Here is a 26,913-nt window from a genome sequence, read left to right as displayed (position 1 = left end):
TCTATTTATCCCTTTTTGTATTTTCACTTTTATTTTGTGTTTTTGTAACATGTATCCTGCCATGTCTAAAACTCATGATTAACTGTATAATTGTTTCCACTGTTGCTGCATACATAGCCGTGACAAATGATGATGATGATGATGACCCCGACCTGTTGGAGCATGAAGACTTTGTGTGATTAATGATGGTGTAGAAACTGTACAACAAGATGTTACATACTGATATCTCACTTGAAAGTTATACTGACAACAGGAGGGAATGTCAATGGAAAATTGTACTTAGTAGTCAGTATAAGCTTTTAATGATATAAGTTTGCATATGATAGAATACTGTATGTTGACCTTTTGATGACTTAGACTGTTGTCCACTACAAGACTGTTTTATAAATTCTTTCTCACAGCGATAATAGCTGAACAAGCAGGAAGAGGAGAGCTGGATACTTTTATCTGCGCTCTCTAACAAGAAGAAGGGCTGCGTCCTTCTGAATCTCACAACACACACACATACACCTCAACCACTCTTATCTTCACTCCCTACGCACTAACATTCCTCTGCCTATGAATAGACGTATTCACTGTTGTCACCAGTGACTATAAATGCACGAATAAAGAAGTACACTGTGTGACTCTCTTCTGAGACGTTCACCCATGTACATGTGATTGATTATATTGTCTCACTGTGTCTCTGTTTTACTTTGGCAGCCTTCTATTTGGGAGATTTCCCCCGACACTCGGAAACCTCGGAGCTCCAACTGCTCTGTTTGTGACTGATTTTTATTGATGAGTCTAAAGTCTGATAAGGAGTGTTTTGAGCCGATCTTCTTAGACTCTGAAGTTGTTTAGACAAGCAACGTGTTCATTTCTCACTATTTTGGCTTCTGCAGGACCATGAAGCTCATCATCCTGAATGACTACGACCAGGCGAGCGAATGGGCAGCAAAGTACATTAGAAACAAGATTTTGCAGTTCAGCCCTGGCCCCAACAAATACTTCACTCTGGGACTCCCTACAGGTAAGAGCAACGTGCAACCCTGTGATGTAGCATTTAGCACATGTATTTAGATTTGCATGATTTTAATGTGCAGCCTACGTTTCCTCCTCTCACTCCTTTGTTGCTTTCTCTGCCCGTCTTCAGGAGGCACCCCTTTAGGTTGTTATAAGAAGCTGATTGAATACTACAAAATGGAGCTCTATCATTCCAGTACGTGAAGACTTTCAACATGGATGAATATGTAGGTAGGTCCTGATTGTTCTCTATTGTGCCATTAAGCATACAGAGTGAGGGACGCTTCCAAGCTCTGGTCTTGCATAAGAACCTGTCATAAACTCCTTTTATAGGACTTCCCAGAGATCATCCTGAGAGCTACCACTCCTTCATGTGGAATAACTTCTTCAAGCACATAGATATAAAAGCAGAGAACACGCACATCCTCGATGGCAACGCTGCCGACCTGCAGGCAGAGTGTGATGCCTTTGAGAAGAAGATAACAGCTGCTGGGGGATTCAGCTGTTTGTTGGAGGTCAGGAGGGCACACAGATAAGAGTGAAAATACTGCAGCCAGTCAGCCACACATTTATTTTCTTCTGCCCTGTAATAAATGATTGCAAAGCAATTAAACCCCCTCTTCTTGTTCTGTGTCAGGTATTGGACCTGATGGCCACATTGCATTTAATGAGCCTGGTTCAAGTCTGGTATCCAGGACCAGGGTGAAGACGCTGGCGAAGGACACCATTATGGCCAATGCCCGATTCTTTGATGGCGACCTCTCAAAAGTCCCCACCATGGCGCTGACGTTGGGAGTGGGCACTGTAGAAGATTGGAAAATTGTTGCCTGTTCTTCATATTCTATAAAATAATATATTTTTAGTTGCTGTCTGTGAGGCCCACATTTAATGAGCTGGATTTACAAAAACATAGTAAGTATTTCAGCTGAGCCCATGATAATGCAGAATAACACTATGGGGGAATTTTTCACTTGAATGAATACTTTTAATTTTGAAAATTTAAATTGGATTTTTTTTTTTAATACATTTTAAAATTTGTGCAGTTTATTTGTAGTATAATTTAGTATTGTAGGTACTTTCATAAAACACGTAAACAATTCCTCATCACTCTTCATTGTCGTTTAGTGGTTAAAGGATTGTCATGATAGTGAGATGTTGCTAATGAAGCTGTAAAACTTGGGAAGGCCACATAAGAGTACAAATCTGTGATTTAGTTATAAAATAGCATATTTTATTGTCAGGTGACCAAGTGGTCTATACAGAACAGGACTCAGGTGCAGAAACCCAGAGCTGAGACAGCAGATGATGTAACAATTTATTAGGCTGGAGTGCAAGAAACGTAGCAAGGACAAAAAACAATAAGACGTGGAGTTTGACGTGGCGGCGTGGCGTGGCTAGGGGCGAGGAACGGGCCTGAGATGCAGAGTGGAGCTGAGCAGGGAACAGTCACATTGCAGTTGGGGACATAGAGTGTTGAGAGGGGGGTGATGAGAATCCGGGGGGGCTGAGTGGTGTGACAAGGCTGACCTGAGATCCGGGGTCTTCAGTGTGATGGCAGGAGGGCAGGCAGGTGAGGCACAGAGTGATTTTCAAAATGTTTGCTTGGTATCCTGAGTCCAGAGGTGGAGCATGAGGCAGGGTGAAAACAGCAACTGCAGCACAAGAAAGTATTGTTAGTAAGATAAATCACAGTGAGAACTTGACGCATCAGGCCTGTTACCAACATGAGTTGATGACGAACTGGCAGTGAATGAACATCAACGTGTGGCTTAAATCCCTCTGGCTTGATTGCCTGCAATAGGCTCCAGGTGTGCAGGAGCTGGAGGAGTTGGCCCTGCCCAAGGGCGGATCCCAGGTAAGTTCAGGAGCCTTATGGAAATTCCAGCCACCCACTGCAGACCATGACATTTTATTGTACCTGGTGTACCAGGTAGCTGAAAGTGATATTGCTGCAGGGTGAACTACAGTATAATTATTACCTAGAATTAATCTCACTGGATCTCCTGAGTATGTGTAACTGTAAAATACAGACAAGGAAAAGCCACCAGGACGTGTCCGAGGGATTGGCTGTGTTAGCTCAGCGAGAGAGTTATTTGTAAAGAAAACAATTTTCACTAGCAGTCAAAAACTAATGTGTACACTTATGTCTGCATTTTTATTTTGTTAAATAGAAGCAAAATTAAAAGTGCTGGCATGTGTCTGGCCATAAAGAGAGTACCAATTTGTTTTTTTTTGGTAGTCAATGACAGGCTTCAGTTAGTTAAGAGTGAGAAAAAAATGTGTTGACATTTGCAGTTTTTTCTTGCTATACAATATTTGAAATTTAAAAAAAAAAAACATTTTCAGAAATATTTGTGGATGTTTTCTTGTTTGTTTGTTTCTTGTACTACTTAAACACTAAAGTGGGCCTGCAATTAATTTTTAGTCTGTCTTCATTCAGTCTTACTGAGATTGACTATTTTTCCTTGCTGAGCAGTCTCGCTGTAATATGGAAGTTTGATTTGTGGTGGAGCTGTAATCTGCAAATACCAGGCACGTGCAGAGGGGGGGGGGGCGGAAGGGGCTTGAGCACCCGCCCCTTTCCTGATGGGTGCCCAAAGTGCCCTTTTGTTGAGGCAATTTTTTAAAAAAATTTTAATTATTTTTTTTTTAATGTGTGTGTGCGTGCGGAGTCCTGTCTGTGCCCCTCAACAATAATATTTAACTATCAATCACAGTTTTGCTAAATAAAAGGATCTGGCTTGCATCAGTCACATGATCACCATTAACCAATGATCGCCCTTGATGGCAGAACGCACTGGTTACGAGCCGGGAACGAGCTCACAAAGAACGTGCATTTTTTGCGGTCCGGAGCTGTAGGAGAAACACAAATTACCTCAGACACACAGACTGATGCGACAAAACCAGTAAGCAGGTGTACAGCGCACACTGTAGTCTAAAGCACACAGGAGTATTAGCTTATTACGTATTACGTTGGTAAGCTGTCTTGTGGCAACTGACGAACTGAAACAAATGCGTGCTGTGTGTGCAACAGCGACAAACATTACCTGTCCTTTACTGCACAAGTAGTGCTGGTCATAGCTGCTGGCTCACTGGGTAAGGCTGTCATGGGTCTGTAGCTCTGTCCACCGTTTTAGGGAACATATTTAGTTTTAAAGTAAGTTACAGGGCTTTTCCTGCCTTTCTGGAGGGCTTATATTTCACTTAAAACGATCTAATGTGCATGTCCACATAATAATGGATTATTATAATTATAATATTTAAAAAACACACTGTATTTTAAAGAACATACATTAAGAAACAGATTATATTAGATTTATATTTTAAATAAGACAAAATGCTGATTTTACAGCAGCAAAAGTATTGTATCTCTACAGTTTAAAAATGTAATAAGCTTTCTGCCTGCACAGAGTGGATAGTGAAACAATGGGAATCATCATAAATACATTATTTCAAATTTATTACTTTTTTTTTTCCCTCATTGCTTTATTATTGTAGCTCTAGTAATAAATAATAAGGGAAGGATTCTGGATCAGCACCATGATGGAAACTTGTGCCCACAGTACATACAGTATTCTGAAGAAGGTCTAAAATGTCACTGTGTGTGCATGCATGTGTGTGTTTTATGTATATGGATTTTTAAATTATTACTCATAATATAACATTGTCCAGACATGGCTGGTAAGGACATGAGGAGGAAACAGTAGGAGCTGTGTGAGGCTACTAAAGGCAGTGGATCCCTCAGCAGCTGGATTACAAAGAGCACAGGTAACATTAACACATGTACCAGTTGTTGGAGAGGTATTCCAGTATAAAATAATAATAAGCACAACTGAAATGTTTTGCTTCTATAACATTTTCTGTCATCATTTTATTTTAGATTAAGTGTAAGAGTTGTTAAGTGTAGATAATTAAAGAATAGTTTATTGCAATAGCAAGTTGTGCCTTGTTCTCAGATGGACAGCAAGTGGAGAGTGATAGATGAGATGAGGGGATGGAAGGAGGAAGAGAGGCAAAGAGTGATTCACAGGCAGAGTCTAGTTTATTTCTCAGTTTTTTGTTGCCTTATGGTTCCAAGCGCTGTCACCAATCTTTGCATTTTGTTATTATCTCATGACACTTATTTAATCAGCTACCATCTCTCCTATGGACTTTTTAATGTCTACAGTCTCAGATCAACACAGCGCTGCCCTCCAGCACTATCAGCAGCAACCCCTCAACAGCAACATTGTACCCATCAGGTAAAACATAGGCTATGTTTGCTTTGCCTCACAACAGTGATATAGTATGATGCGATCCCATATTAGATTCTTGATGAATGTGTGTTGTTGTTATTCAGCCTGGTTCAATGTGCCCCTTTTTAGCTTTGAGCACCCGCCCCTATAAACGTCTCTGCACAGCCCTGGCAAATACAGTCTGCATCTCCACCTGTTCATTTATTTTTGAGGCTGTTCATTGGTTTCCTTGAGTGCCTTGCAAAAGGTGCTTACACCTCTGGTGCGGTGGTTATGTTATTCATACTACACACAGGTACTCTCTAGTATAATATGTACATGCAGTGTTTCATTTTGCACTATACTGCAATGATCGGCCTTCAAGGTAATTTGAACCATCAGACACTTAATCCGGTCGTTAAGTCTGACGTCACTAGCCGTGTCTGGGCCTAAACTCCGCTGCAGGTGCATATATCCAACAATCACTATTGCATTACTGAGAGTTGAAAAACTGTCTAAAGTCTTTCATCTTTAATAAAATGATCAGCGTTCTGCTCTACCAGGTGTAACAATTGAGTTTAACATCCAGGCATCCATGAAAACGGAATTTATGGGATTTAACGGAGTTAGAAGTTAGCAGCAAGTTAGCTCGCTAGCTTCCATCTAAATACAGTATAGCATGTCCTGACTGCGGGGTTTCGGAAACAAATTAAAACGTACAGCTCTGCTATCACTTCCAACATAAATGAAGACAGAAAACTAAACAGCAGTGACGTTTGTAGGGTTACTGAAGTTTGGCTAGCTGGTATATAATGATGTGCTACGTGACCGCTAGCAACACAGCTATGTTAGCATAATATAAACAAGCTAACTTTTTTTCCACTCGATACAAGTTAACATGAGGGTTCTCAGTGGTCAGGAACAAATGTAATTGCATGGCAGGATGCTATAAACGGACCAAACTTCAGCCAGGAGAACAACTGAGATAATCCATCCACAATACGCGGTTAGTCACTCATATACTGCTGCATGGGCTGTGCTGTAGTTATATCGTAAGGTTTTAAAAACTGAGCTTAAATAAATGATTAGCGGTAATAAAAGCCGAGGGAGGTCAACAGTGATCACTGACTGTTTTAGGAGCTTTTGAGATTAAATAGAAGAAAATACAAAACATTAAACATGTAAACAACACAAAAGCCATATTACATGAGACTACTTTAGGCTCGAAGTAGGATTCGTCACCTCATCACTTAACGACCGGATACCCTTTGAATTGTTTTTCTGCGCCAGTTTGAACATTTCCAGTTTAGAAATATCTCTATTTATAGAAGGAAAACTAAACTAAAATCAGGCTTTATTTGACAAGCATATGCTGGCATCCATGAAAGAGTGAAATTTAGACGCAGACACTCTCCCATGATGCCAGTGGTTTTACTTGGAACCCCTGTTGGTAATGACACGTGGTTTTTCAAACCTTAGCTCATGATTAATAGTAGGTAGGTCAGCTACCACCTCCATAGAGAACAACCTTCACTAGGGTTTAAATAGCTGGGACTCTCCACCTTTTTGTTTTTCAAGCTGTACAAACCTCTTGGATGAGAAGTGAAATGTTTTAAAGGAGTCCAGCTGCCTCTCTTAAGACAACCATGACCTGATTGACTAGGAACCTACACAGACATGGAGTCAGCATGTCTTGTAGATTTCAAACGACATGCAGATAATATAAAGACTGTATCCAGTCTTTGTTTATCTTGGGTCTGTGTTTGTGTCCTTCCGGCAGATAGAACAGTTCATTTTACCTGAGATTTACTGCTTAAAGCACATATGATAAAACACTAAATGGATCCAGGCAATCAAGATTTGAGACTTGCAACATAAGAAAATGTAATTTTTCAGAAGTTGACCACGCTGCAGCTGTCAGCCAGCGACCAGGACAGCGAGCCGGGCGAGCGAAACTAAACCAAACCCAACTTTTCCCACCGCTTTGTGAGTAATTAGCATCCAACATGCAAACTGCAGATGACTATGGCAATCTGATTGCAACCAAAGCAATCACAATTATGTTTTTGGTGCAGCAGACCCTGATTTCACCTGGCAACCACCACAAACCAGTGGCTTTACCCCCAAAGTTGCCAGGGGTGTGCAGCGCTGTGGTCCATTGATCACCTCTCCGGTTTGAGCCTGTCCACAGACATGCTTGTCAATTGGTGATTCTAAAGTGCCTGTTGGTGTGATGGAAGTATTTAAAAAAGTGTCGGCAGGGTGTGGGGACGGGAGCTGAGCCGAGGAAGCATTCATGCATCAAATACCAAGAGAGTCAGGGGAACACCGGGAGGAGGCGACAACAAAACTAAAACAGGGAGCTAAGAACTTCACTACTGTATGTTTTCAATGTTTTTGTCTCTTTTTACGGAATCAAACTCAAAGTAAGCTTTAAACCCTGCATGGTCGTACTCTCTCCTGCACTCCATATTATCCTTTGTTGATCTACACACGTCTGTTGCTGCCACGGACGTCGCACGCTCGTACGTCATTGTCATGAGACACTCTCACGAAGAAAATGACGAGGATTAGTAACGCAGTAATGTAGCCTGCTTACGGGAAAGTAACAGTAATCTAATTACCTTTTTTGCAATAGTAATCCCTTACTTTACTCCTTCCTTGAAAAAAGAAATCAGACTATGCGGTGTTGCCCATCTCCGGTCCACATACAGAAAGTATCATAGAAAGATTTAAGGTATCGTGCCACATTTGACCTCTGACCTCTTGTTCATGGTTAGTAAATTAAGAGTCAAAGTGAAAGACAAATTTGAAACTTTGTTACTTACTACCGTTGTTTGGAATAGATAGGAATATAGGGAATTATATATTTTTATTTAAAGACAGGACTCACATGTTTTCATTTCTAGTCTTTAAAACCTGTCTCTATCCATCTAGTATTAATTCTTTCTGGGAAACAAGTATGTATATTATGCACACACACAAACACACATGCAGCTATTACCTATTTCTTGTTTTTATACCTAAGATGAATTATTGTTGAATGAAGACATTTTTCAAACATATGTAAAATGTGACCAATTGTGTTTATTGGGTAAAGGAAAAGGTAGAAGGGGGAAAGGGGGATAGAAAGAATGAAAGAGAGAGAGAAGAGAAAACCCCAACAATCCCCTCTGAGCAAGCACCAGGCGACAGTGGATAGGAAAAACTCCTTTTAAAGTGAAGGAGAAACCTATGGCAGAACCAGGCTCAGGAGGGGGCAGTCAACTGCCGGGACTGGTCGGGGGTGACGGTGAAAAAGAAAAAGGAGGGAGGGGAAGGGAAGGGGGAAAAGGGGATAGAAAGAATGAAAGAGAGAGAGGAGAAAACCCCAACAATCCCTCTGAGCAAGCACCAGGCGACAGTGGATAGGAAAAACTCCTTTTAAAGTGAAGGAGAAACCTATGGCAGAACCAGGCTCAGGAGGGGCAGTCAACTGCCGGGACTGGTCGGGGGTGAGGGTGAAAAAGGAGGGGAGGGGAAGGGGGGAAATGAAGATGGAATAGAGGTGGAGGAAGACGAGGTTACATCAGGTGAGAAGCAGCAGTGTTCCTCCTCCAGAACCAGTGGAAGCGTTTTTTCTTCTTTTTCAGATACTCTTCCACGAGCACTTTCTTCTCAATGATGAGGGTTTTCAGCTCATCCATTGTTTCTGTGTTTTCTTTCTCAAGTTTGCTGCATCTTTTCACCATGTCTTCTAATTGTTCTTGTTTTTCTTTAAGCTTGTCTTTCAGTTCTTTAACTGTTGCCTCCTCTATTCCCTTTGCCTTGTGCACATCTGTGTGCATGTCTTCCAGCTGCTGGTTTCTCTTCTGGATTTCTTGAAGTCTACACTGCAGGTCTTTATGTGTTTTCTGTTGTTCTTGCTTTTGCACCTGGATTTCAGTGTTTTTGTACTTCAAGATCTTAGAAAGTTCCTCAAGTTCGCTATTTTTTCTCAGCATCTCATTGATGCTACTCTGCATCGCTGAGCATTGTTTTTCCAGTTGTTTCTTTTCTCCTTCCAGTACAGTTGTTTTGTACTTCGTTTCGTTATACAATTCTTGGAGTGCTTGATTTTTCCTCTGGAGATTAAGTTTTTCTTCTTCCTGTTGTATTTTCTGTTGGTCTTTTTCTTGAAGCACCTCTTTATTTCCGTGCACTTTTTTATCAAGCCTGATTTGGAGCAATCTGTGTTTTTCCTCCATCTCGTCAAGCTTGGAGTCCATTTCCTTCTGTTTCATTTCCATTTGCTTCTTGTCTTGAAGCAACTGTTGACTTTTGTGCAGAGTTTTGTCATGCTTCACCTGCAGAGCTTTGTATTTTTCCTCCATGGCTTGGAGTTTGCTCTGCAGGTCTCTCTGCTCTACGGGCTCTTGTTTCTTGTCTTGGAGGATCTCCTTATTTTTCTCCAGAGCTTCATCGAGTATTACTTGCAAGCCTTCATTTTGTTTCTCGATGTTCCTCAGCTTGCAATCCATTTCTTCCTTTTGTATTTTCTGTTGGTCTTTCTCGTGAAGCAACTCTTTATTTTTGAGCAGTGTTTCCTCAAGAGTTATTTGGAGCATTTTGCATTTTTCCTCCAAGACTTCAAACTTGCGGTCCGTTTCTTTCTCGAGCATTCCTTGTTGCTCTCTCTCTTGAACGAACTCTTTATTTCTGTGCACTTTTTTATCAAGCCTGACTTGAAGCAGTCTGTGTTTTTCCTCCATCTCGTCAAGCTTGGAGTCCATTTCTTTCTGTTTCATCTCCATTTGCTTCTTGTCTTGAAGCAACTGTTGACTTTTGCGCAGAGTTTTGTCATGCTTCACCTGCAGAGCTTTGTATTTTTCCTCCATGGCTTGGAGTTTGCTCTGCAGGTCTCTCTGCTCTACGGGCTCTTGTTTCTTGTCTTGGAGGATCTCCTTATTTCTCTCCAGAGCTTCTTCAAGCATTACTTGCAAGCCTTCATTTTGCTTCTCGATGTTCCTCAGCTTGCAATCCATTTCTTCCTTTTGTATTTTCTGTTGGTCTTTCTCGTGAAGCAACTCTTTATTTTTGAGCAGTGTTTCCTCAAGAGTTATTTGGAGCATTTTGCATTTTTCCTCCAAGACTTCAAACTTGCGGTCCGTTTCTTTCTCGAGCATTCCTTGTTGCTCTCTCTCTTGAACGAACTCTTTATTTCTGTGCACTTTTTTATCAAGCCTGACTTGAAGCAATCTGTGTTTTTCCTCCATCTCGTCAAGCTTGGAGTCCATTTCTTTCTGTTTCATCTCCATTTGCTTCTTGTCTTGAAGCAACTGTTGACTTTTGCGCAGAGTTTTGTCATGCTTCACCTGCAGAGCTTTGTATTTTTCCTCCATGGCTTGGAGTTTGCTCTGCAGGTCTCTCTGCTCTACGGGCTCTTGTTTCTTGTCTTGGAGGATCTCCTTATTTCTCTCCAGAGCTTCTTCAAGCATTACTTGCAAGCCTTCATTTTGCTTCTCGATGTTCCTCAGCTTGCAATCCATTTCTTCCTTTTGTATTTTCTGTTGGTCTATCTTGTGAAGAAACTCTTTATTTCTCTCCAGAGCTTCATTAAGCATTACTTGCAAGCCTTCATTCTGTTTCTTGATGTACCTCAGCTTGCAGTCCATTTCTTCCTTTTGTATTTTCTGTTGGTCTTTCTTGTGAAGAAACTCTTTATTTCTCTCCAGAGCTTCATCAAGCATTACTTGCAAGCCTTCATTTTGTTTCTCGATGTTCCTCAGCTTGCAATCCATTTCTTCCTTTTGTATTTTCTGTTGGTCTTTCTCATGAAGCATCTCTTTATTTTTGAGCAGTGTTTCCTCATGAGTTATTTGCAGCATTTTCAGTTTTTCCTCCAAGACTTCAAGCTTGAGTCTGTTTCTTTCTCGAGCATTTCTTGTTGCTCTCTCTCTTGAATGAACTCTTTGTTTTTTGTGCACTGTTTTCTCAAGCTTGATTTGGAGCAATCTGTGTTTTCCTCCATCTCGTCAAGCTTGGAGTCCATTTCTTTCTGTTTCATTTCCATTTGCTTCTTGTCTTGAAGCAACTGTTGACTTTGTGCAGAGTTTTATCACGTTTCACCTGCAGCGCTTTGTATTTTTCCTCCATGGCTTGGAGTTTGCTCTGCAGGTCTCTCTGCTGTGTGGACTGTTGCTTCTCTTCTTGGTGGATTTCTTCCAGTTTTTCCAGAGCTTCGTCAAGCTTCTCTTGGAGCTCCTGATTCTTCTTGACCATGTTTTCCTGTTTTATGCTCTCTTTTTTCTCCTTTTGGAGCAGATCTTGAATTTTTTCCAGAGCTCCATCAAGCTTTTCTTGGAGCTCCTGATTCTTCTTGAGCATTTTATCCCCTTTAATGCTCTCTTTTTTCTCCTTTTGGAGCAGATCTTGAATTTTTCCAGAGCTCCATCAAGCTTTTTCTTGGAGCTTGTGATTCTTCTTATCTTGGAGAGCCCATTGTTTCTCCTCAATAATACTTTTCCTTTCCTGAAGCTGGTAGGATAATTTTTCTAATTCAGCACTCTTTCTCTCATTTTCTTCTGTCAGGATCTTAATCTTTTCTCTGTTCATAAGATTTTCATTCTCCATTTCTTCCAATCGCTTTTCCTCTAATTCTACCTGTTCATCCCAAGGAAGAGAGCTCATATAAGGGTCTAGGGACTCATACCATGGAATAGAGCTGGGGTCAGCTTCTTGTCTTTCTTGCTTTTTCTGAGACATGTTGGAGTCTGTATACCGTGACTACGAAAAGGATCCAAATGTTTCGAAATGCTTTACTGGTGAACGTTTGAGCGCTGCTAACATAAGTGCTGCAAATAACGGACTAAAAGTTGTACATCCTCACCCCTATTTAAGGATTCATGAGGATCAAAGCTTCAAAGGATCAAAGCTTTAGAAGCCCGTGACATCAGAATTCCATAAGCCAATGAGGTTGTCACATGACATTTTTGAATGAGGTCATGTTTTTGTATGAATTTTTTAAATAACATCAACATTCCTAAGCCAGTGAGGTTCTTGCATGACTTTTGAATGAGGATAATTCTTTTGTGTTAAAAAAAAAAAAAAGTGTAAAAAGTATTATTGCAATAACATAAAAAGTGAGTAAAGAAAGTAAATAAAAGTACAGTTTTATTTATATAGCACCTTTCAAGACAAATTCATTGTGTCTGAGTTGTATTGGTAACTCGTTGAAGTGTTACTGGGTATCATAACTAGACAGTTTGCGCATACAGTGAGTAAAAGCATTGGGTGGACTGAATCAGGTTAAATTAAATCGATAGAACTTGGAAAAACTAAGTAAGCTGGAAGTTTTGCTTCTCAGTGCGGAAGGATGAAAGATGTGTTTTGAAAATGCCGCGTCACTACCGTCCTCCTCCCTCTCGGATCAGTCCGCATGTTCACGGTGCATTTTTTATGGAATATGTTGAGCAAACCTGGAGAAGCGTCAGCTCAAGATATTATTGTTGTCATTGCTATGGATTTTTACCTGATACACTGACTTGGTGAGTAAATGTTTACTCTTATTCAAAGTGATTTTGTGGCTTCTCTTAGTTTAGCACCAGGTTTAAAATCTTGCTAGCTAGTTAGTGTTAGCCTAGCATTGCTGCTGCCGCTGGGCTCATACTTAAAAATTAACACCACAGCCTTAAAAACCTTACATAAAACTATGTGGTGAAATTTTCTGTTGATTGTTTGAAATAAATAAGTGAGATAAGAGCCCAGACAAAATTCTTCGGGAGGTGCAGCCGTTAGGGGTGGGGTAGGTAGGTGTGGGATGTGGGGGGTGGATAACAGAGCTCTCCGAAAATGTGGAAGCACTTTTGCAAATATGTGATATTTTGATAAATTAAGTAGATATTTGAGCATTACATAGCTACATTGTCGCCTGAAAATATCTTAAAAGGTTATTTTGTGACCCAGAAAGGGTAGTCTGGGGAAAAGGAGGATCGCATTTGTCGCCGCGGTTGTCGGAGCCTGTGCGTACTTGTAAGCGCGGCAATGGCGGAGGAGCGCCGCTGAAAAACTTACCGGTATTACTTTTTCTGGGTCACAAAATATACTTTTAAGATATTTTCAGGCGACAATGCAGCTATGTAATGCTCAAATATCTGCTCGATTTATCAAGACATCACATATTTGCAAAAATGCTCCGACGTTTTCGGAGACGTCTATTTTCTTTCATGCTTTGTGGCAGCTTTAGAACATCTGTGGCATCTGTTAATGTCAAATCTAGCCTTTATTTAACAACATAAGCAAACTCTATGTTACAATGATTGCACAGCCATTAAGGATCAAATCAGTTTCTGAAAAATGTTCTGTTTTTTCTCCCTCTGCTGGCTTCTTACTGTCTTTGAGGCTCGGGACCAGCACTCCTGCTGTTGGACAGAAAGACATCAACTCAGTGGTAAGTGTTTTGGTTTTCCAATATATTAGCAACTGTCAGTGACATTTATATTAATCAGGCTGAACTTTAATCATACTTTAGATCAGCCTGTTTTACTTATTGTTTTATTTGTGCTTTGGTTTGGGGAAGTTGTTTCTTTACTGATCTTTTCCTGTCTTCTGTTATTAGACTTGAGATATGACTGCACTATGCTGTTGCTGGTGACCACAGTTAATTCTACAAGACATGCTGTGTAAGTAAACAAACAACAACAGTTTGGTCTGCATTTCTTGAAAGATCACATCCCCCAAACTTAGTTTAGAGGGTCTACACTGTATATAGTGAAGTCTGCAAGTTTTCTAACAGCAAAATCTGTTTTGTGCCCAAAATCCTTTTGCACATCATTAGAATGAAAGTTATTGGCCATGTTTGCATAGCCCTTTAGTCATGATGCTTTCATGACATTATTGTGTGTTGGGTGGTGGTCACAGCTATCCAGACTGACAATTTGGGACATTGAATGTCACCTCTCCGGTGGGGAGGGAGCCTGAGATTGTCTAAATTGGAGTCTGTTCTATACCAAATGCAGAAAAAATGTTTTAAGAAAGCAATTAAGTTCATGTTCCAAAAAATATGATTGTTTGCTTGCAGGACAACAGGAGAGATGAGTCCTCCGTCACAGATGGTGTGGTCAGTGAAGATGGTCGCCTGCAGGTTCAAGCTCATTGCATCTCCAACCCACATCCACTGCCACTGTACTTAAGGGAAGTTAAAGACTTTCTTCTGCACCTACATTTGGATCACCTCGATCCATGACAGTCATTCAGGCAGTAATGCCTGGACTGGAAACGAGCCATTCTTAAAATAATACAACATTCCAGCTCATGTGTTGGAATGGAAAACAAATGTGTTGTTTAAATTGGAGACTGCACTTGTGACAGAACAATAAATATTTTATTTTGATTATATAAGTAATGTAAGTACAAAACAAACTGTGGTAGACCTAAACTTATTTTCAGAATAATTACATCTGAGACTTTGTTTCATTGTAAGATTATAACAGTGATGGCAATATAATTGTTTGTTGTTCAGCAGGACATGTCCAGTATGTTGGCTGTTGTACTTTGTTGTGTTTGAAAATAAAAGTTGGGCTCATTTTAACATCATTACAAAAATTGTTGTTAATTATTTTTAATCATATCCTCCTGAGACCCAGTAATTCATTTTTGTGCACTGTAGTACACATTTAGTTTTTGCTTGTACCTCTCATACTCTACTTGCCACTCTTCTAAGTCCTGATGTTTCTTAGAGAGGACAACAGTACCTTTAAAATGATATCACATGTGTGGGGGTGTGGCCTTCCCAATTGTCTTTTTCCTACCTTTTCAAAATGGCTGGCATGCCCACAAGCACATTTTATGGAAGAAAGAAAGGTAAGCATGATATTTACATTTAAAATGTTTTTTAAAATCAGATTTTGATTAATTTTCAAAAAATAAACATCTAGTAAGTAATTTGAGGGGTTTTAAGAATTAAGCTTATTTAGTTTCACAGAGGAAATGACTAATTTATTAATGTGTACTCTAGTGCACGTCGGGACTTTGTACTTATATTTATTTCACTTTTTCCTAATAGACAACTCTTTGACAAAGGCAGAGAGAATTCTTAACAGAATCATGGAGGGAGATTCAAACATAGATTTTTCAGAAGATGAGAGTCATGTGAGCCAGATAGGAGAGGGTGAGAACCCAGGAGGAGCCACACGAAGATTATCAAGATGCAGTGGCAGATGTAATAGAGAAAGACACAGGGCCACCTGAAATCTGTCATCCTATCTGGTCCAAAACGAACATGTAGGAGAATCTGGAATTTGATTTTGAGTTAAAAATAAAATATGGGTAAAATGCAGAAATGTTTTCCAGTAAAGTAAAAAAAAAACAAGAGTCGCAATTATAGCTGAATCCATGACACCTGATTGTTTCTACAAGATCACGTCTTTGCTGAAAGTTGTCAATGATCTCAATGTGCGAAAAGAACTCACAGAATCTGGAGTTCAAGCTCCTCTTGGCTAAGAAACCAGGGACAAACATGTGAACAAGACCTGAATAATACCAGTAATGAAGAGTTCTCTCCAAAAATCAAGAAAAGGAAGCCCCAACCAGATGAGAGTGTAACAAAATATGGTTCACTCCACTTGCCTGAAATGGTTAACAGTCCAAAGCATTTCAGTTGTAGAATGGTTGGGTGCAACAGTAAAACATATGTGAGATGTGGGAAGTGCCAAATGTTCCTTTGTGTCTCCAAATAAAAAAAAATCACAGTACTTCCTCAGATATCATAAATGAATTGACTTTTGTGAAATAGAAAGCCCAGTGCAATCACTTGTTCCTGAACCAATGGCTTACAGCTAGTGAAGTGTCAGTGACCTCTAAGTTGACCCATGATCTACATTTTTATGATATTGTTATATAAATAAGTTTTAATATCCTGCTTACAAAAATTTCAGTGGAGCATTTAATTTTCTTAAATAGCTCTTGAATTTTGTTAGTTTCACATTCGTGATCAACGAACTCCCCTTGTGCACTGAAGTGCACATGTTGTAAAATTTAAATAAAATTAGTTAAAAACAATTTTGTTTTTGTAATGTGTTTTTTACCATCCCAACACTTGATTTATCTGAAAAAAATTAAAATCAAAATACTTTTTTTTCCCTGGGTCTCAGGAGGATATTCAGGTTACCACAAATTGTTTTTTCATTTAGTTGAACTTAACATGTTTGTCAGTAGGTAAACAATTAGTATTGTACAGTCAGAAATATCAAGTTATTGTTAATACTGCAGACTTGCAATGTATAAGTTGTCCTAACAGTCATCTTAAGTAAGCTTTACTTAGTTTTTTTGAGGCAACGAGTTTCCATAATTTTTTTGAGTTCTGGGAACTAACAAGGCTGTACAGTGTACTCAAAATGAGTAAGTTGCCCTAACTTGGTCATCTTACGTAAACTTGATCCAATTTTTTTGAGTTCTGGGAACAAATGAGCTTGTACAGAGTACTCAAAGTAAATAAGTTGTCCTAACTTAGTCATTTTAGCTAAGCTTTACTCAATTTTTTGAGGCAACAAGTTTCCATAATTTGAGTTCTGGGAACTAATTAGATTTTACAGTGTGGAGTTCTATCGATTGTATTGATCAGAGAGTTAGAACAACAACTAAAGGAAACTTTCATTAATCTGAAAGGAACTAATATAGGTTAACAGGTAGCTGATACAAATCTGGATTTAAAACCATTTTTGGTTTGTTTGTTTTTCTGTTTGACTCCTTGTTTTATTCAATATTGCAGTTTATATGATAGTATTATGGGTTTGTTAAACTGTTCCACGTGAAAATGTTGGGAAATGAAATATCACGGGTGGAAATCAATGAAAGTGGAAATTCAGAAGAAATTCTGTCCTTTTCCTCATTACTGCACATCATAAATAACTATGTAATGTGTCTGTTGCACACTTTGTATGTCAGGAATAACCATAAATGTGTTGTCTTACAAACGGCTGTATCAGGTCTTTGCATCCACAATAAGCGAGGATAACAGAACTCCTGGAAAGCAAAAAAAAATCTGGTTCTTGTTTTTAAGACAGTCACCTTTAGTTTCACGCTGAGTGATGCTGGATTGTTGCAGATGAACCTGATTATGTTTCCCACTGGGTTTTATACTTCAGAGGCAACACAGAGTAAAGAGAAGCATTGTTATTTCAGTTTAACTTTAGTCTCAGTTTAGTTTTATCCCCTTGTAAATTTGATAAGAGCCAAATTGAGGAAACAAACTCAGTGTGTGGCCAGAAAATGCCATGGTGGCTTACAAACACATGTCAGAACAAAATATGAAGGATAAGACATCACACGTATAACGGAAAGAGACGCAGAAGAATTCATCTCTGAAATTTCTCACTTTATTGAACTGGCATTTGCCCGAGACCACCGGAATTGGTGGGATGGACACAAAGAAAATCAGAGGTAGACAAAAATCCGTCAGGAGGGATCAGGAGAGAGAACAACGGTCTGCCAAGCCATTCCCTGCTTCAGAGTTTTGTAATTTTGCACCTGCTGTCGCTTTAATATTAAACTAACGAGGTTGAAATAGACTCACAGTGGTTTCTGCTTCTTAATTAGACAGATTCATATCCTTCATGTGCTTCTGTCTTCTGTGCTTCACTGTCTGTGATCATGCTCGAGCTCATCTTCAGTCAGTTATCTTCTGTTTGTTTCTGTTTAAAGGTCAAGGATCCCACCTTGACCTTGCCACCTACCTGCGTGCGTGCCATGGACGCCCAGGTTTGCAAATACAATAACTTGAAAACGAAGCAATGTTGTATTTTCAAATTGATACCATAGATACATCTAGTACAAGTCTCGAAAAAGTTTGCATCTTCGTAACCTTGACCTCAAGGTCTGATGCCAAGTCTTGTCACTTGAGACTGAGGTGATGCAGGATTTTGAATTTTTTTCTATATGTGCAGCTACTAAGAGGCTGAAGGATAACACTGATATTTTTATATTTTCATGGAGCTGCTCTCAAAGCTTTGTCATCTCACCTCAGTTCCTATAATTCAGTCCTGGTCCTGCATCACAGTGTGTGGTGTGGAATAAAACTGTGACAGTGTCAGAAATTTAGCTTGATCATCTGAGCGTAGCTGCTGCTGCTACTAACCAGCAAACCGAAATGCAGCATGTAGTGATGCACTGACGCTGGCCCCTCTGTGAAAACCCGGCACACAACCAAACAAATTTGGACAGCAGGAGCCGGCGATGTGTGCTCTAACTTCTGATTGAAGCAAGGAGAACACTGGATGGACAGACACAGCCAAAGATTTAGATTTCAGGTAGTAGGCATTTGGTACACTACATGCATAAAACCTGGTGTCCTTCCCATATTTATTAAATCCAGGTCTCACAGTGTGGTGATAATAAATTATGTAGAAAGTGAGTAGGCATTTAGGAAACAAATATAATTAAACTATTTGTGATGTTTAATAGCCATAAAGTGAGAACAGCGGACACTGAAGAGAACGTTTTCTAATTTATTACCTTTAATTGGACCCCAGCAGAGGGCTGAAACATCAGGATAATTCAGGTGTGTTTAAATGAGCTGCGTGTTTGCTCAGCAGAACTCTGGTCGAGCAAATTATGTTTTAAAAAGTGGCAGCACATCCTGCTCTGCCTGAATATTCTCCAGCAGAGTAAATGTGTCTGTGTGAAGTGCGAAGGAGAAGCTCCATCAATGTTTGTTCGAAATTAGCCACTCCACCTGCACCTGCTGGCTTGCACACCTCATCGCAGTGCAGTGCTCAGGTTTGTTTGGTAGGCACTGAAAATATGTCACATCGTTCATTTATTCTCAACCTGTGCTGTGTTTGCGCTGCAGGTAATTAAGTCCTGGGTGTTTTATCACTGAGCCAAATTATCATACTGTTACACTCCTGTATCTTCTCCTGAGTGCTGGAGGGAAAGCAAAGCCTGACCATTACCATCTTTTGGGGAAACCTGCAGTCAGCTGAGACTGAAGAAGTCACTTGGATGAGTGACCAAACGTTTCTCCCACTGAAAACCTTACGTCCAGATGAACAGAATTAACTTTTGGAGATTGACCATTACCAGTTTATCATATAGGCAGGAGACCTTTGGCCCAAGAAAAGTATTAATCCATCTAAACTCATTAATATTTGTAGGTACAGCTGTGTTCTGGGATATCCTACACTTCCATGTGCAAACATGGATAGCCTGAGGTTAAGAAAGGAGCAAGAAGGTGGTCCCATGATAGTGCAGTTTTTGTTATGGCCTGCAGGGGAGGCAATTTCCAGACAATTTCTTACTGAGTTTCATTTAATACAACACTATGTGTCGGTTACTAATTGTGGCCCTCTTTATTTATTTAGGTAAAGCGGGCCATGCTTTACAGCATCATTACCCTGCCTCTAACTTAGCAGTGTGCAGTCAAAATGTGGCAAGTGTTCAGTGTTATAAATATCTCCCTTTTGATTCAAAGCTGAATTTCAAAGCAAACACTGAAGCTGTGTGCAGAAAGGGGCTCCTGTGTTTAAGAAGGCTTTTTTGTTTCCACGTTGATGAAACCATGATGGTTTTATTTCACCGTGCTTTTAATGAATCTGTTTTGTCCTTTTCCTTGGTGTTGTGGTTTGGATAGTTATCTGAAAAGAGCAGAAACTATCTCAGATCGTTAAGTGGTCTAAAAGGCTGATTTGAGGACCACAGCTGAAATTTTCTGTACACCAGACAGTTACAGCGGTCAGCTGGTTTAATTTTTCTTGATGATCCTTCACGCATTAAAAATCGTTTTCTTCCTCCCAGACAAAGGTTTCTGGTCCCAAACTGTAAAACGACAAGATTTAAAAAGTCACATTTGTGGATAATATGATGGCCAAAATTAGTGTTAAGTTTTGTTGTCAGTATTTTTTGCTGTACTTTTTTGTTTTCTGTTGTTTCTTCAATTCATGAGAACAAATCTAACTACCGTTACAAATTAAATACCTGAACCTTAAAATGTTCAAATCAAGGATTCCCAGCACTTTAATTCCGAACTCAGCGTCCACATAGAAGTAATTGGCAAATTGAAAAAGAAGGTTGGTTGCAAAGTGGTTTACAGAAGAAACGGCTTAAAAAACACAGCTGATATGAACTTTGTTTGAAATCGTTTATTATATATCTGGCATTAGAGGTGAACATAAACACTTATCTAATGTCATTTCAGCTCTCAATGCCACCGTGGCTGTTCAGAGAGGAAACATCAGTCCTGGTTTCTCAGGTTCTTAATCCTGATCCGCCTCAGAGCACGTCAGGTAATATCTGCAAGGGATGGATTTTCTCCAAAATGAAATACTCTGTTTGAAGATGAGATCATGTCAGAAAATCAGTGTTGTTCTTCTTTTATATGCTGAACAGACTGGATCGGTAATCACACCAGCAGAGCCAGGAAGTGTGGTTCCCAGGGTTCAGAGCTGGACGGCTCCCCTGTTGCCTCTCTCAGCGGGGATCAGTCCAGTCTGGGCCTGCTGCAGGCCATGTTGGGTCAGGTGGAGCTGGATTTGGTTGCACTGAGCCCTGATACAGCAGCAACATCTGCACAGAGTCCCAAAAAGCACAGGACACAAAGTCTCACTGGATTTTCTGTGGCCTTGGTCTCTACACTGGGACGTTTGGTGCACATCCTTAAAAAGGTACTGCCGGATATCAAAAAGGTTTTGTCACACAAGCTTTTGGAAATTATTATTCAAACTAAAGATAATCCATGCAGGCTTTACTCACATAAACAAAAATAAGAGCGTGTTATCATTGTCACTGCATCTTTTAGCTTATATCCTATAAGATAAGGTTATCTTATCTTATCTTATAGGATATAGGATACACTCATTTCTTATTAAATGTTGGTTTTATTTAAAAAGTCATGTCATTGATGGGGATGCAAGGAGACATGAATTCCAAGTTTCAAATCTTTAGATAGCAGCAAAAGCACATTTTAGAAATGCTTGATCTGTAAAATGTTTGTTACTATTACTGATTTAGCATCACTAATGCTGAAAGTCTCATGTAAATATGCTGAAGCACAGTTCTTATCTTTTCAGGGGTCTTCACATTTGTAAATAAATAGAATCAGTTTTTAAATTTTAGCGCAGGTTTACTTTGTTGCAAATATTTGCAGTCTGCTATATGTGTTTAAATCACTGTCTGCCTGTAATGTGTTAGAGGAAGATGAAGCTCAGAAGGAGGCACAGGAGAAGAGAAAACTGGAGGAGGAGCTGAAAGAGCAGCAGAGGCTCATTGATGCTCTCACTGCTGAAACCATGACTCTGAGAGAGGAGGCTACAGCCCTGCAGGTGGGACTGGGCTTAAGTTATTGTTAGTCCAGCTATGCTGATAACTCATGAGTTGGTGACGATGTGCCTCTCAGGCAGGGTTACAGCAGCGGACGGCAGAGCTGGAGCGGAAGTTGGACACAGTGGTGTTGGCGATGGGAGGGCTCGGACTGCTGAGTGAACACAGTGGCCAAACCCCACACTCTGAGGTTAAAGTTGCAGGTTTGTGCAGTCTGTCTGTGTATATTCTGTCCAGAGGAATTTGGTAAATGGTGAACATGGTTTATATTATATTATACAGGCTGTCAGTCTGCGACGGGTGCTGAGCGAGTACCTGTTTCCTCTGCTGTCCTCCTCTCACCACCTCAACAGCGGGACCACTTTCAGCATGTTCCTGGTAACTTTCTCACTTCCAAAATTATTATCTGATTTCAAATATTCACCCCAGAAATGATTCACCTTGAGGCGGCTAACTTTTGTTTCTCGTTCTTCCACAGCAACTTATCCTGCGCCACCGCACCAGCAGCTTCCTGCTGTCGATCTCCTGCACTCCTATGGGGACCTCCGCGCTCACAGCTCAGACTCTAGTCTCAACAGTCTGCCCCTAGTTCAGCTTCCCTCTGCTTCCTCGCTATCGCTGACCCCTGACCCTCTTCGCTCACAGAGGTCTCCGGGCACAGTGCTAGCTGAGATTGCTCAGCTGAGCAGAGAGACCGATCTTATCAGGGCTCAACTCAGCCAGGCAAAGGGCCTCGGGTCAGGGGTCAGAGAATCGCTCGACAGTGGCAATGAGAGAAGAGGGTTGAGCTGCAGCAGCACCGGGAGAGTAACACCTCAGAGCGCTGCAGAGAGCAGGATGTCTGGGTCCAGCTGTAAAGAGAGGTGTAGCCAGCATGTGTGGACTCCTGAAGAACAACAGCTGACTCAACAGGTGAGATTTAAGGTGTTGTTTGAAGCTCTCTGAGAGCAGCTCACCTTTTAGAAGTGGAGTAGTGGCTGCTCTTATCCTGCCTTCATAGCGTGATGCGACAGGTGTGTCGAGGAATGAACTGCGCTGAGCCTTTAGGTGGCCTACTCATTCAGATATAGTAATGATTCAAATACAGTGTGTGTCTTGTTTTTTGTTGGGGTTTTTTTTTTTTTTTGCTTAGGCAACATCACTCAACACTTTCAGTGCAAACAGTGTGGAGCAACGCCTCCTGGAGCTGAACAGGCAGAGCGCTGCAGCCCGAGGTCGACTACTGGAAATAATCGAGCAACAGAAGCAAAGTGTTTCAGCCAGAGTCTCACCCTCTGTCTCCCTGATCCCAGCTTCTGCCTTCAGCCCGAATCCAGAATCCAGTGGGTAAAAGCAACATGTCGCTGTCTGTCTGGAGCACACATGACAGTTTAAAATCATTACACCTCATCTTTTGCAGCGGAACGCCTGGAGGCATCAGAGCTGCTGCCTGAGCGGGAGCTCCGGTCACACAGTGGTGGCGGTGAGGGTGAGAGGAGGTGAGTATCAGATCGACTCAGAGAGGGATGTTATGACAAAGAACAGCAAGGTTCTTTTTCCCATTTCTTTTCCAGCACCTTAAACAGACACAAGGTGATGATGTCAGGAAGAAGAACTGACTGAAGATCACATGATGTAGAGGATTAATTATCTTTGCTGCAGGTTTGCTGGCTCTGATGCATCTTCTTACAGTTTTGGAAGATAAACTAGGGATGGCAAAACACAGGTACACACACGCACAGATATCAGTATTTGATGAAAGGTCTGCCCCTCACAAACTCCTCCCAGCTGACCCAGTTATAATGAGTTTGGTGGTAAAGATGTGTCGATAAAAATTATGAACCAAAATTTTTATCCATATTCTGTTTACATTTAAAAAATATTGCTTATAGCACCATTTAATCTATTTAATAGCAGTATTTCAAAGCCTGAACTTATTTCAACATGAAATACTATCACATATAGATTGTCTGCAGTCAAAAATCCAGTGTAACCTAAATTTGTTCCAGTATTATTCTTGAAGTGGTTTTAGCTGCGACACAAACAGTAAAGGCTTTAGAGTGAAAGTTGCTTATTTTTCTGGAATTGAAAACTCAGTTTCTATCTTTAGGGTTAAGACTGGAGTAAAGCCGTATCCACGCTGTACTGTTTAATCAGTGCTTCTCTTGGGCACTTCAATCAGGCCGTGTGAGAACACTCCTTCCACATCACTACAAACACACAGACTTTGCAACAAAGAAGTTTTGTTGCTCTGCTCCTCCCAAACTCCTCCCATCTGCTCCCAATAACTGAGATGTCATATAAGATGTATAAGGAGTGTACATGAGTTTCAAATGAGTAATAAAAAAAACAAAAGTCAAAGTAGAATGGCTACACCACATGATTTCCCAGAAACCATGTGACTTAAGTTTCACCTTACTGATAAGCTCATTTATACACAGCCTACGATGGATTGAACAGCTGTTTCCAACAAATCTGTACAGCTGTGGACAAAAGTTGTCAGTGACACAAAGTTTGTTTTGCAGTTGTTTTTGTTTTGTTTTTTGTTTTTTTGTTTTTTACACCTAGTAAATTAGTTCCCAGAACTTTAAATAAATTATTCAAACTTGTTGCCAAAAAAAACTAAGTAAAGCTCATTTAAGATAACTAAGTTAGGGCAACTTATAATGTTGCAAAGAACAAACATGGGAAATTCAAAAGTTTCAAAACCTTTTTTTTTTTTTTTTTTTTTTAGCAAATAAATGTTAAAAATTGTTTTAACAGTGGTGCCAGTACTTTGGTCACAACTGTACTCACTGTAATCAAGTGTTAAAAGGTGCAGTACAGACTCTACTATTACCTGAGTAATTAATAAATCTCACTTTAGAAGACCAAAATCTTTCATAGAAAGATCAGCCATTTTTTCATGTTGAAGATGTTTGGAATAAACATTCTAGGTTCGAGACCATATTGCCATTGTCATATGAATTTACATGTTATTATAATAAGTTAGATAGGAGATAACATTTCAGACATAGATATCAGGTATGCGTACATGAATGTCCATGTTAATTAAATGTACAGAACTGTGTGGAGAAACGAGAGAAAATCCATCCTAACTAAAGTGAGTGAGGGATGTTTCTGTGTTTGCAGGATGGTAAATAAGGTGTGACACTTTGGAACATTTTTATTCAGAAATAAGATACCAGCACCCCACATAGCAAAACTGGTATTGCCCGGATCTGGCCCACACAATGTGCCTACACATGGCCCACATACCGCAAAGAATGATGGCCCTTTGGTGGCCCACACATGGGCCAGCTGCAGACACACTGGTGGTCCTGTGCTGGTCCAGCTTCAGCTCTGGCTCCAGATGTCAGCCTAATGTGTACCTTAATCAAGCCATGTAATAACAACATGTGCCGGAACATAATAGTGCAAAAGGAACATGACGAAATGACAAGACGTGCTTCCTAACTACATTCGTACTCTTGACATGCAAACTGGAGGAGCCAGGGATCGAACCACTAGCCTTCCAATTAGTAGGTGACCTGCTGTACCTCCTGATCTACAGCCAGCCTGTGGTAGATGTGCGTAAACCCTCACTAGGTTTTGGATAAAGTGTACACTCACAAACCTGTCAAATCTGCATTTAAAACGTTGGCTACCATAGCAGTATAGTATTGCAACATGGCATTTGGGTCTTCTAACTAAAATAAGAAAATAGGAACATAAATAGTGCCTCATTGCCAGACCTGGCCCACATCTGGTTGACATACACCCAGCCATAACACCAGTCAGTCAGAAGTGACAGCTTGACACCAGATCCGTGCCAGACCTGCATGCAATATGGGACCCTGCATCACAGCTCCCAACATTAATGTGACAGCATATTTAACCTCCCAAGACCTGAACTCTTTCATGGCATGCATTTTTAACTTTTCTTTGCTATTTGGGCTGATTGGGACCTGATGAGTGCAAAAACAAAGAATAACCAGATTTTTGTTAATCTGATTTTTGTTTTGAGACAAATGAGATCCACATAAGAGGACATTTGTTATAAATTTTGATAGAACAGTATAAAGTCCTCGTAAGTGGCTATCAGGCCCTTGTAGAGCAAAATTTAGTATTTTGGTCTAGACAACCCAAAATGTGATGTCCACATATGTGGACGCCAGGTCCTAGGAGGATAAATATAGTTTCATATCATATCAAATTGTTACACTAGTACAACTTTAGCATCATTGCTCTTCACAAATAATAATAATAAAAACAAATAACATTTCAATTATTTCCTAAAAAAATGACCTTAAACAAAAAAAAAGAAAACAAAAAGAGAAATTGTAAAAAAAAAAAAATTAAAACTAAAAACAAGAAGAAAGCTACAGAGGAGTCGAAAGACACCTGTGTGTTTAATTCCTCCACATTGGTGTCACAATAAATGACTCTGTCTCATTTAGAAATTAAAATATTCTCTTCGCAAAACAACTTGTTCCTCCATCATCGCCCTCATCTCATCTCTTCTTCCTTGGCACTGCTGCCCTCTTCTGGTTTAAGTAGGTCAGTGGTCACTGAGAGGAGCTGTGAGCTGTTAGTCTGCTGACTAAAGATTCGTCTGTGTTAAACCATTAATCACATTCTAAAATAATCAACCATACTTTAAATGCTGTTTAATGTGGCACCTCGTATTGTCCATTATCAACTTTGCACATTATACTCTGTAGAAGAAGAGTGTGATGTAATGTGAAGTGGGCAAGAATGTGAAGAGTGTTCTACAGTTCATATCAACCATGTCAATGAAAGTTAAATTCTAAAATAAAAACAAAACAATGAACCATGAATGTATTTTCTTCCACTTCTTCTAGGAGCCTAAGCACAGAAGCCCAGCTCCTCACAAATATATAGACCAAATTCAATTCAGTTCAATTCAAATCAAATTCTTTATTGTCCCACAGGGGGAAATTTGTTTAGTTTAGCAGCAGGCAACAATAAGAGTAAACAAATTAATAATATTTAAATAATAAGGACAATAATAGTAATAAAGAACAGATGTCTGTACAGAAAACGTGTCTGTACTGGTCACCCTACAGAGAAACAAGAAGATAAGGACAAAGATGCAGACAGGAGGGCAAAAAAGACATAGAGGTTTATAAAAGTTCATCAAGATTAATAGGAATGCTACATGAAGCAAACAATGTTATTGAGCTTCTCTATTGTCATCCTGCCTGGTGATGGATGAGTTCATGCCTATCTCCTATCTTATTCTGAGCCCATGGATGCAGCCATACCACACAGGACACATGACCAGCACACACTCTGAGTGTGTTTCTATACCCAGTTTACTGAAAAAATGGAAATACCCAACAGTGTGTCTGTATAAAAGTCAGTTCATATCCAACATCTATACCCACTTATACTTGTAAAGCTGCAGAGAGCACAGCACATGCTGAATCTAAATGTAGCTCGT

General features: G+C 40.1%; 2 protein-coding genes and 1 pseudogene across 2 annotated transcripts; 2 read left to right on the top strand and 1 right to left on the bottom strand.

The window, feature by feature from the left end:
- The first annotated feature begins 612 nt into the window (after positions 1–612).
- On the top strand, positions 613–1,875 carry LOC120441725 (annotated as a pseudogene).
- Positions 1,876–5,192: 3,317 nt separating this feature from the next.
- On the top strand, positions 5,193–23,637 carry LOC120443659 (spindle and centriole-associated protein 1-like). The gene is made up of 10 exons (XM_039622842.1): positions 5,193–5,246; positions 20,368–20,455; positions 20,559–20,833; positions 21,362–21,490; positions 21,565–21,691; positions 21,771–21,866; positions 21,967–22,400; positions 22,621–22,810; positions 22,888–22,966; positions 23,042–23,637. Exons 2-10 carry the CDS (start codon positions 20,374–20,376, stop codon positions 23,088–23,090), a joined length of 1,461 nt encoding a protein of 486 aa, XP_039478776.1. The 5' UTR covers positions 5,193–5,246; positions 20,368–20,373; the 3' UTR covers positions 23,091–23,637.
- On the bottom strand, positions 8,520–11,089 carry LOC120441719 (trichohyalin-like). Its single transcript, XM_039617053.1, has 2 exons — positions 8,737–11,089; positions 8,520–8,539 (listed from the first exon to the last, which is right to left on the bottom strand). The coding sequence occupies exon 1, from the start codon at positions 11,063–11,065 to the stop codon at positions 8,783–8,785; it is 2,283 nt and encodes a 760-aa protein (XP_039472987.1). The 5' UTR covers positions 11,066–11,089; the 3' UTR covers positions 8,520–8,539; positions 8,737–8,782.
- Positions 23,638–26,913: the final 3,276 nt, after the last annotated feature.

The sequence above is a fragment of the Oreochromis aureus genome, linkage group 2 (assembly GCF_013358895.1).
Source record: "Oreochromis aureus strain Israel breed Guangdong linkage group 2, ZZ_aureus, whole genome shotgun sequence".
NCBI lineage: Eukaryota > Metazoa > Chordata > Actinopteri > Cichliformes > Cichlidae > Oreochromis > Oreochromis aureus.
Note: the sequence above shows the minus strand (reverse complement) of the source record. Positions and strands in the feature narration are given on the sequence as shown.